The 11244-nt window shown below is 39.8% G+C and overlaps 1 protein-coding gene across 1 annotated transcript in view; it reads right to left on the bottom strand.

The window, feature by feature from the left end:
• Positions 1-11244, bottom strand: part of ADGRE1 (adhesion G protein-coupled receptor E1) — a 49668-nt gene that overhangs the window by 4340 nt on the left and 34084 nt on the right. The window contains exons 11-13 of the mRNA XM_023518003.1: positions 5314-5491; positions 3229-3348; positions 869-1080 (exon numbers count right to left, since the gene is read on the bottom strand). Of these exons, the coding sequence (XP_023373771.1) occupies positions 869-1080; positions 3229-3348; positions 5314-5491 (510 nt within the window). The remainder of the gene's footprint in view (positions 1-868; positions 1081-3228; positions 3349-5313; positions 5492-11244) is intronic.

The following is an 11244-nucleotide window of genomic DNA, read 5'->3' as shown; positions in this document are numbered from 1 at the left end:
TCTAAGCAGGAAGGATAGCGCATACAAATGTCCTGGGGCAGAGAGGCAATTGGTGCATTTCTGGAATTGAAATAAATCCAGCATGACTGGAAAGCAAGAAAAATATACCCATGGAATATTCATGGTGCTGACTCAGAATCAAACACTTAGAGTGATGAGTCGATGGGGAGTCCTCCAGAACATTCCACTAAGTTCATTATAAAGATGCTTACTTGAACCTTATCAAAAAGGTCAGACATATATTGGAAAAATAGAGATACAACAATGATAAATTTAAGAGAAATATCTACAACTAGTTGGGCAATACTGGAGAGTATCACTGAAGAGAAAATAATGGGTCAAGTCTTGTTAGTCCAAATGGCATATGTTGTTCCAGCAAACAAACAGGCCCTCTCCAATTTCTGCTCTGTCTGAAACTGGTCCCCTGAGAATTCCTCTCAAAAGGATTCATGTGACCAACTTCAAGAGTAGTTTGGGGTAAGAAGATGAGAGATATGTTCTGTAGGGAATGGAAGAAAATGCTGAATATTTCAAAGTGCAGGTTTGAAATAAAATGTTTTAGAGGCCAGACACATCTCCACCACTGATGTGAATGTAGTTAATGCAAATAAATAACCATCAATGTACCTGTGTTGATGCTACTTCATCTACCCTAAATATCATGCCAGTTACTGAATGGAGGGACACCATGGAGAAACAGGAGAACTCATTCCTTTAGAGGTGGCTTTGGGAAGTGGCTTTAGTTGCTGGAAATGATGGAAACGAGCCTCCTTTAGGGCTTCCCATCAAAAATGAGAGTTGAGGCCACGGAGGGAGATGGGGAGTTCCTGAGGTAGACAGGGGTCTCAGGAGAGACCTCTTCACAAACCTGGATGTTCTCCAGAGTGTAGATGATAGGGGCTGAGAAGTCATCTTTCCTCTCCCCAGTCATCATGCCCCCAATGACACGGGAATTCATCTTCAGCTTCCTCTGGGAGTTGCCCAAGGAGGTCTGGAGGTCTTGGAAGAAATGCTCATCTAAAGCAGACTCCATGCCCACAAAGGAGACAAAAGCCACTCCAGTGGTCCCTGCACATTCCCCTCAGTAGAAAAAGAGGGGGAATCATGTGGTCAATAGTTACACACTTTAATATCCCACCCACCTCACTGGTTTGCTTTGAGGATTGAAATACCAGTGAACTTCCAGATTGATGACTGCCCTCCTGGAACCATACATTTAAAATTAAATTTGAATTTGTGGGCCAGATGCAGTGGCTCATGCCTGTAACCCTAGCACATTGGGAGACTGAGAAGGAGGATCACTTGAGGCCTGGACTAGTCTGACAAGTAGTGAGTCCCCATCTCTACAAAAACTAAAACTAAAAACATTAGTCAGGTGTGGTAGTGAGAGTCTGTAGTCCCAGCTACTGAGGAGGCTGGGGCAGGAGGCTCACTTGAGCCCAGGAGTTTGAGGCTGCAGTGAGATATGATGATGCCACTACACTCTAATCCAATTAGCAGAGTTATACATTATGTTTAAAAAAAAAACTGTATTTATACTTTTAGGGAAAACACAACTCCACAACTCCTTGGTGGTAATAAAACTCTCCTCCTATGTTTATGTTCTTCTTGTTTAGTCTCTTCAGGAGGCTTCCCTTTTAAATAATGATGGTGCCTAGGGATGTGTCTGAGACTTTCTTCCTGTCCCACACAGACAGTGCCATCCTCCAGCCTTCATCTGCCACCTCCAAGCTGAGGGAGGAACCCCACAGATGTCCCCCTGGACATAATGAACTGAGCACTTCCTCTTCCTTCTTCTTTTATCTGCATCCCCATTTTCAAAAAATGATGTCACCTGACCTGGAGCCTGGAGAGTCATCCTCAGTTTTTTCTCCACCCAAAGACCACTTTCTTCTTACGGTGCTTTGAGTCTATCTCTTCTCCACGTCTCCCATGCCTAGCACCTCTCTCCTGAACCACTGGCTCCCCATACATCCTCATCTGCCCTCAGCCCCATCTCTCCAAAAAGGGTCTACATTGCAGCCAGAGGGCTCCTTTATAAACAGACTTCTATATGGAAAACATAATCATATCATCTTCTGACATAATCATAATCTTCCAAATCTTTCTGCACCCTCAGGAGAAAGCCCAAACATACCATGTAACAGCTTGGGGTTCAACAGCCTCAGTTATCTTCCCCTCTCTCCCACATTCACACTACCTAGTCCCAGTTCTAGGAACACTCCAAGCTTTTTCTCAAGGCAGAGCCGTAGCTCATCCTGCCTGGAACACTCTCTCCTGCTTTCTCTTATTCCTCAGAATTTAGCTACATATTTCTTCCACATTGTACCCTGTGCTCTCACACAAAGCATTAAGCACAATATCAATCATGTACATAGATCAGGGGGTGTCAAACTATGGCCTATGGGCCAGTCTGCCCATCCCTTGCTTTTTATAAATAAAGTTTTATTGCAATATGCCCATATCTGTTCATAGAGACAGTGTCTACAAATGCTTTTGCCCTGGAATGGTGAAGTTGGGGGTTGTGACAGAGACTGTACTGATTACACCTAAAATATTTATTAACAAGTCTGCTATAGGAAAAATTTGCCAACCCCTGATACAGGTTCATTCTCTCCAACAGAAATACATTAGAAAACACATATATAATTTTATATATTAATTTTGCTAATGTAGTAACTCAATATAAGTAAGATACTGTAACTTCAACATGCAAATTTGATATTTTAAATATAAAAATACATTTTAAAGATTCTTTTGTTTGTGTTTTTTGTTTAATTTTGCTTTCAATTGGCTTTCAATCTTCTTAGTTTGAAGGGTTTTTTATTATTTTATTTTACTTTTTTTCTTTCTTTATTTTTTATGGAGACAGAGTCTCACTTTGTGGCCCTCAGTAGAGTACCGTGGAGTCATAGCTCACAGCAACCTTCAACTCTTGGGATTAAGTGATTCTCTAGCCTCAGCCTCCCAAGTAGCTGGGACTACAGGCACCTGCTAGAATGCCCAACTATTTTTTAGTAGAGATGGGATCTTTTAAATGTGTATTTTGTTTTTAAAGTATTTTTCATTTTCAGTATAAAAAAATTGACTAGTGAGGGAACAGACCCTTTCTGCCTTCATGTCATTGATTCTCAACCACCTGCACTGGTCCTGGCATCTGGAAGGTTATCAGTAAATATTTGCTGGTGGAAGGCACCCTCAGCTGGATTCCAGGAAGTGAGTCAGTACCTGTGGATCCTGATTCTGCAATTGTGGAACACCCAATCTTCATCTCATCCCCCTTGGCTTTCAGGTTAAGGACTATATTCTCTTCAGTGCATTCATCATTGATAACTTTGCTCTCAATATCTAAATAAAGAAAGGGAGAGTTTGTATGAGGTCACCCGGAAAGTGGGTCCTGAGTCTGGCTTCCATCTAAAAAAGGCACACATACATAGCTGCAAGTGAAGCAGAACAGAAGGGACTCATCATCTTCTGGATACTCCAAATTTGGATAAGTTTTCCAAGGACACAGGAAGGGGCTGGGGCAAGAGTAATATGGCAGACAGGGGTTCAGGTTATCCAGTCACATGGCTAAAACAAGGAGACCAAGCTCTGCCACTCACCAGCTGTACAAATCTGAGCAATGACTTAACCTCTCTGAGTCTCCTGTCTCTCATCTGTAACATGGTGATAGCTGCAAGACCTGTCCCACTGACTCTTTATGAAAATAAAATGGAACCAAAAGTATCTTTTCACAATATTAATCAAATAATGCCATGCCTGTGCCCAAAGTCTCCAACACACCCCAATCTTTCTTCAAATAAAACCCTCTTATATTTATCTGCAAAATTTTCCTCCTTCTCTTTTCTAACCCCTCCTCTAACTGTGCTCACCATCCTCTAGGCCATTCAGCTACACTGGCCACCCCATTGTTTATTAAACTCATCAGGTATTCCAACAATTGCTCTTTCTCCAGGTGTTTACATGGCTCCTTCTCCTTGAGGTCCCTGCCCCAATGAAGTGGCTCTATAATCACACTCTATAAAATAGCAACTCAGGCTGGGTATGGTGGCTCACACCTGCAATTCTACCACTCTGGGAGGCTGAGGTGGTTGGATTACCTGAGCTCAGGAATTCAAGACAAGTTTGAGCAACAACAAAACCCTGTCTCTACTAAAAATGGAAAACCTAGAGAGGTGATATGGCAGGAGTTTATAGCCCTAGATACTCGGGAGGCTGAAGCCAGAGGATCTCTTGAGCCCAGGAGTTGGAGGTTCTGTGAGCTATGACACTACAGCACTCTACCCAGGGCGACAGAGTGAGACTTTGTCTCAAAAAATTATAAAATAAAAGAAAAGAAGTAAATGAAACAATATACTAATAAAATAACATAAATAAAATAAAATAGCAACTTTTGTCCTTATTCCTGACCCTCTCTAACCTCCCAGGCCTGCTGTATTTTCCTCAGTAGCAATAGCTCTATCTGGTATATAAGATGTTTGTCTATTTTCTAACTCAAGTCACTAAAATGTAACAATTGTGAGGCCACTTGTATTCACAACTGGTGAGATTCTGCCAAATACCCTATTTCTGTTAATACCTCTTGGCCTCTAGGCATCCCTTAGGATTAAATTCCCTAAGTTTATGTAGCTGATATAAAAACTACTACCAGAAATGGGGTGTTAGCATAAAAGATCCATAGCATCAAGTATTCCCACATGGCCCCCTATCAAGCATGTGTCAGTCAGGAAAGGATTAGTCACACAGCAGTAACAAACAACCTTAATAGATTAGAAGATAACAAGGATGTATTGCCATTAAGGTTTTGTGCTTCTCATTTGTTGCCTTGGAGCCACATTCTGTTTTCCTTACTCTGGGACCCACACAGATGGAACAGCTGTGATCTGAAACTCTGCCAATAACTATGTCAGAGGGAAAGAAAGTTCTCAAACATCTCACATCTTCAACTATTCTCTTCCCCAATTCATTGGCCTTAATTAGTCACAAAATCCTGCTGAATCCCCAAACCAGGAAGTACAATCCTACCATGTTCCCAACAGGAAGAGCTGATAATACTTGAACACAGCAAATAACTCACATACCTTAACCCAGCACAAATATTTGTTGAAAAATTAATGACATACTTTTAGCACAGTGTCTGGTCCTTGCCAAACACTCAATGAATGGGAGACGTTATTATGATTAGACTTGCTTTACTTGGAGATAGGGGTTTAGACCAGTTGGGGAAAAGATGAGTAGGAGGGTGATAAAAATCCCATTGCCAGAGACACTCATGAAAATCAACACCTTGCCATGAGTGGAATGTCCTACCCAGGAATTCCGTCTGGATAGTCTCACTGAAGTTCGCTGAGGGGTTCAGAAGAGCTGCCAATGTGGTGCTTTCCACACTCTCCAGTAGGACTGTGCCCAGGGTGGACGTCTCTTCCTTGGTGAATCTGGACCATGTAGATATTTGTTCAAGCACAGAGGATAAGCTCTTAGCCACACTCTGCAAGAAAAGATATGTTTGCCATGTTCTCTCTCTCTCTCTTTCTCTCACACACACACACACACATACACACACACACACACCCCTAATAAAATAACAGCTGTCTTTTCTCTTTTTAGGAAGTGAAGTTTGAGAGTCGAGACCAAAATCTAACTGAAACAGCCATCCACTCAGGCTCCTCTTGCTGATTCAAGATGCTTCATTATGAATACACAGCACTGTGGCCTTTATGGAGTGCAGTATAAGTTGCCAACTATAACTGCATAAATTGCACATAGTCTTAAACCCAGCAATTTCCCTTCCTGGAATTGATCCTTCTAGAAATACTTAAAATTTGTGCAAGGATCTTGCCCTCTGCTGTTTATTTTAGGATGGCTCATGGAAAATGCAAATACCCAATAGATTGGTTAAATAAATGAAATAATAAATGGAATAATATGCATCTGTTAAAAAGAATGCATACTTACACGTATTCACAAGCAAAAAAGTCCATGGGCTATTGTTAAGTCAAGCTAATTACAGAGTAACATGGTATGTATTATTTCATTTGGTTTAGAATAAATAATTCTAATTTTTTAGATTATATTTATGGTTATTAATATTTATTACCTGGCATATAGAAGTAAAAATAAACTACACTTATTAAGAGCTAGGTATCGTTTTGGATGCCTTATGCATATTAACTTGGTTTTTTTTTATGTGATACTTTTTTACATCTTTTTTAATACATTAATGCATTTATGGGGTACAAGATGCTGATTTTATATAAAATTAAGAATGCTTACATCAAACTGGTTAACATAACCTTCACTTAATTATTGTGTTAAGACATTTATATTTTACACTTAATAGATTTGACATGTACCCTTGCAATATGCACCATAGGTGAGGTCTCATCATTTACCCTCCCTCCATCCAACATCCCCTCTCCCTTCCCCTCCCTCTCCTCTTCCCTCCTTCATATTGCACTATAGTTGTGTTTCATCTTTCATATGAAAGTGTGGGTGATTATAAATTGGTTTCATAATAGTACTGAGTATATTGGATACTTTTTCTTCCATTTTTGAGATACAAGATTCTTTTTACTAAGAAGAATATGATCCAGCTCCATCCATGTAAACATAAAGGAGGTAAAGTTGTCACCTTTTTTAAGGCTGTGTAATATTCCATGGTATACATATACCACAATTTATTAATATATTCATGAATCTATGGGCACTTGGGCTTCTTCCACAACATGACAATTATGAATTGAGCTGCAATAAACAATCTGGTGAAAATATCTTTGTTGTAATGTAATTTTTGATCTTTTGGATATACACCTAGTAGAGGAATTGCAGGATCAAACATTAGGTCTACTTTTAGAACCCTAAGTGCTCTCCAAACTTCTTTCCAAAAGGAATGTATTAGCTTGCACTCCCACCAGCAGTGCAGAAGTGTTCCCTTTCTCCACATCCACACCAACACCTGTAGTTTTGGGATTTTGTTATGTGGGCTACTTTTACTGGAGTTAGATATCTTAAAGTGGTTTTGATTTGCATTTCTCTGATGATTAAACATGATGAGTATTTTTTCACGTGTCTGTAGGCCATGTGCCTATCTTCTGCAGGGAAGCTTCTGTTCAAGTCTCTTGCCCACAATGAAATGAGATCACTTGCTCTCTTCTTATTAATAAGTTTGAGTTCTCTGTGAATTCTTGTTATCAAACCTTTGTCAGAAACATAACCTGCAAATATCTTCTCCCATCCTGAGGGCTGTCTGTTTGTTTTACTTACGGTGTTCTTGGCTGTGCAGAAGATTTTTAGTTTGATCAGGTCCCAGTAATGTATATTTCATGTTGCTTCAATTTCCTGGGGGGGGGGTGGTGGTTGCCTCATGAGGTATTCTCCCAAGCCAATTTATTCAAGTGTTTCCCCTGCACTCTCTCCAAGAACCTTTATAGTTTCATGTCTTAAGTTTAAATCTTTTATCCACTCAGACTGTGAACCAGGCCAGGTTGGCCATTGTCTCCACTGCTTTTTAACATTGTAATAGAAGTCTTAGCCATCACAATCAGGCAAGAGAAGGCAATCAAGGGTATCCAAGCAGGGTCAGAGGAGATCAAACTTTTACTCTTCACAAACGTTATGATTTTATAACTGGAAAACCCCAAGGACTCAACTACAAAACTCTTAGAAGTTATCAAGGAATATAGCAGTGTCTCAGGACACAAAATCAACACTTATAAATCTGTAGCCTTTGTATATACCAACATCAGCCAAGCTGAAAAAGCAGTCAAAAACTCTATTCCTTTTACAGTAGTGCCAAAGATGAAATATTTGGGAATTTACCTAACAAAAGACATGAAAGGTCTCTATAAAGAGAACTATGAAACACAGAGAAAAGAAATAGCTGAAAATGTTAACAAATGGAAAAACATACCATGCTCATGGCTGGGAAGAATCAACATTGTTAAAATGTCCATACTACTCAAAGCAATATATAAATTTAATGCAATCCCCTTTAAAGCACCACTGTTGTACTTTAAAGATCTGGAAGATATAGTACTTCGTTTTATATGGAATCAGAAAAAAACCTCTAACAGCCAAGACATTACTCAGAAATAAAAATGAAATCCGGAGGAATCATGCTACCAGACTTCAGACTATACTATAAATCTGTAGTGATCAAAACAGCATGGTAGATGGCTACCTGTCTAGAAAGGTAAATGTATGGAACAGAATAGAGAACCAAGAGATGAACCCAGACACTTAGTGTCATTTGATCTTTGATAAGCCAATCAAAAACATAAATTGGGGAAAGATTCCCCAATTAGTGAATTGACTGGAAACTTGTAGAAGACTGAAGCTGGACCCACATCTTCACTATTACCTTGTTTAATTTGGAGAAGATAGCTATAAAATTGAGGCCATTATTATTTTCATTTTGGATGAGCAAACAAGGATGTACATCTAGTAAGTGGAAGAGCCATGATTTGAATCTTGCCAGCTTAGCACCAGAGGGTGGCTCCCTAATCATAGCCTTAAATATCTTTTAATATGTGCTCAATAAATGACCTCAATTTGTGCGTGTTTGTGTACACACAAAGTAGAAAGACATAGAAGATACACATCTAACTGTTAACATTGGTTAAGTCTGAGGAGTAGGATTAAGAAAAGCAATATTAATAACATTAATGTTGATACTATTCCTCTTATTGTTGATAATTGTCAATAAATTGACTATAACTTGTAAATCTGATCCAAACAAAAAATGAAAAGAATTCAGAACCTAATAAATGTATGAAAGAAAGAATTAAATCCAGAAAGAATGCTAAGGAAGTTAAATTGAAATATAAGAAATTTTTATCTTTCCAAATTAGACAGTGTTTCAGTTAAAATGGGGTATGTGTGAAATTTGAAAGATATTTGTCTGGGAGAACCTGGATGCCCTTCCCTTTGTAAACTGACCCCAAAAACACATGGGTTTGGACTCTATGCCACCACAACTCTGACATACCAGAAAAATGTCAATTAGCAGCATCCTAGACAGTGTCTCACTCTGTTGCCCAGACTGAAATGCAGTGACCCTGCCAGTCACTCAATCCTCCTGCCTCAATTTCCCAAGTAGCTAGGACTACAGGCATATTCCATGCCACAATACCTGGCTAATTTATTTTAATTTTTTATAGAGAAAAAGATTCACTATGTTGCCCAGGCTGGTCTCAAATTTCTGGCCTTATGTGACCCTCCCACCTCAGCCTCCCAGGGTACTGGGATTACAGATGTGAGCCACTGCAAAAGTTTACTTAGATGTTTATTTTAAAATTATGATTATATAGAATAATTATATAGGGTCAAATGATAATGACTATAACAATATTTAGTTTATGGTTTGGGCACATTGTAAATTGGCACATAAAAATAGTTTTACTATGTTATTAGGTCCACATTTAGGTCTAGTTCTTACTTTCTGCAGGAAAAGTTGATAAATTCAGAAGGAACTAGGAAAAACAGCAGACTCAATAGATAGTACAGAAATAGAAAATGTGTTATTTTCCAGATAAATTAAGCTTTTATCTTTTAGCTTTAGCTTTTTAACAACCAAATTTTTATTTTAAAATTTTAATGTAGCTCTTTCCAACATATATATTGTACCTTCTTGCCTACTAGACACATTATAGTAATCACATCCCAGGCCTCCTTCCCCCCCAGCTGTAACATAGGGGAATTTATGTGATAGCCTCTCTGCTCTGTTTTCATTTAGGGTAACATTATAACCTCTCTCATAGTACTGGTAGGTATGAAAAGAATAATTTAAGCATTCAATAAATTTAATTGACTAAAAAGAAAGAAATGTCCTAGAAAAACATAGTCCTCAGTTCTACAGCTGATGAAATCTCATCAAACCTTCTGAAATGCTGCATCTATTCTCTTAGCTGGGAAGTTTATTTTATACCTCCAGGAGAGTTAAAAAAAAAAGGCCAATTAATTATCCTTAATGGACTTACTTTTGTGTTAAATTTAAAAGGTTTTGAGATCTTTAGTATAATCCAGAAACAACTGTTTTTTAAAGGGTTTAGAACAATTTAGCAAATTAGAGAAGGTTGCCAATTAGCCTTGTGGTGTTTTACTACAAAAAGAAATTAGACTTGTGATTTTTAAATGAACATCTGAAGACCACATGGCTGTTTATGAACTGTGCTGACCAATGACAGTCTGAACTCTCACATTCATAGGTTTGATCAGTTGGAGGTGTGAATCCCTCAAGGGATTGAGGGACCTTGCCTATTAGATTTGTAAATCTATCTCATTAGGTACTTGAAATCTGGGGGGGATTAGGATATTTAATGAAATATGCAAGCAAGGCAAACCATGAAAATGTAATCTGAGGGGCGTAGCCAAGATGGTGGACTGCAGCCAGCTTTTTACAGAAGCTCACATTCAGAAGGAGGCTGAAAGGACAGAAGTTTAGCAAATGAGCTGATGGTTTGGAGCAGAGACAAGAGAGAAGATTGAAGAGTGCACTTCAACCTTCCTGAGGCGAGCTGCGACCCCAAAAATACAATCAAAAGGTACAAAATCCACCACCAAGCGGATGGGAGTCCCTTCCCCCACAACAAGGGCTCGCAGTTTACTCCATGCAAACAAGCGAGCAGAGTTCAAACTTACTCCCACTCTATTCCAAGGGAGAGACCCCCTAAAAACTGGACCTCCTACCCCTGCTGGCATGCCACAGCACCCTCCAGCCAGACATAAAACTATAAAACTGTATAAATCTGTATATATTCCCTACCTGCAACACTGAACTCTGAGGAGTCCCCACCCACCCACTCCGAGATCTGGAGGTTTATTACCTATGGAGTCCTGATTCTTGGGCACCTCCTTGAGAGAAGTGGAGGGGGAAAGGGCTGGTGCTGTTCTGTGCTGACTGTGGTGCAGGCGTGAGGGGAGGAGAGTCAGCTCGGGGGACGCCAGTGCAGAAACGGTGGCAATCCGAGCGGCACACCATCCTGGACAGCAGCCACAGGCAGGGCTCATTTAACTTTCTTGGGTGGAGCCACAGCCCTCAGGGGGCTAATGCAGCTGAGACAAAGGCAGTGGGCGGACAGAGGCTAGAATTGACACCTGAGTTTAAAGCCGAATGCAACCTCTGATTTACAGAGAAATCTAGCCGGACAGAAGCCTAATGTAAACATGCAAGGCCCCCCTGCTGAACTCAGATTTTTGGCTGATTTTGCCAGGTAAACCCCGGGAGCAGTGGCCTACTGGAGT

The sequence above is a fragment of the Otolemur garnettii genome, unplaced genomic scaffold (assembly GCF_000181295.1).
Source record: "Otolemur garnettii isolate 467f Iridium unplaced genomic scaffold, OtoGar3 scaffold00127, whole genome shotgun sequence".
Classification (NCBI taxonomy): domain Eukaryota; kingdom Metazoa; phylum Chordata; class Mammalia; order Primates; family Galagidae; genus Otolemur; species Otolemur garnettii.
This window is presented reverse-complemented; position numbering and strand designations above follow the sequence as displayed.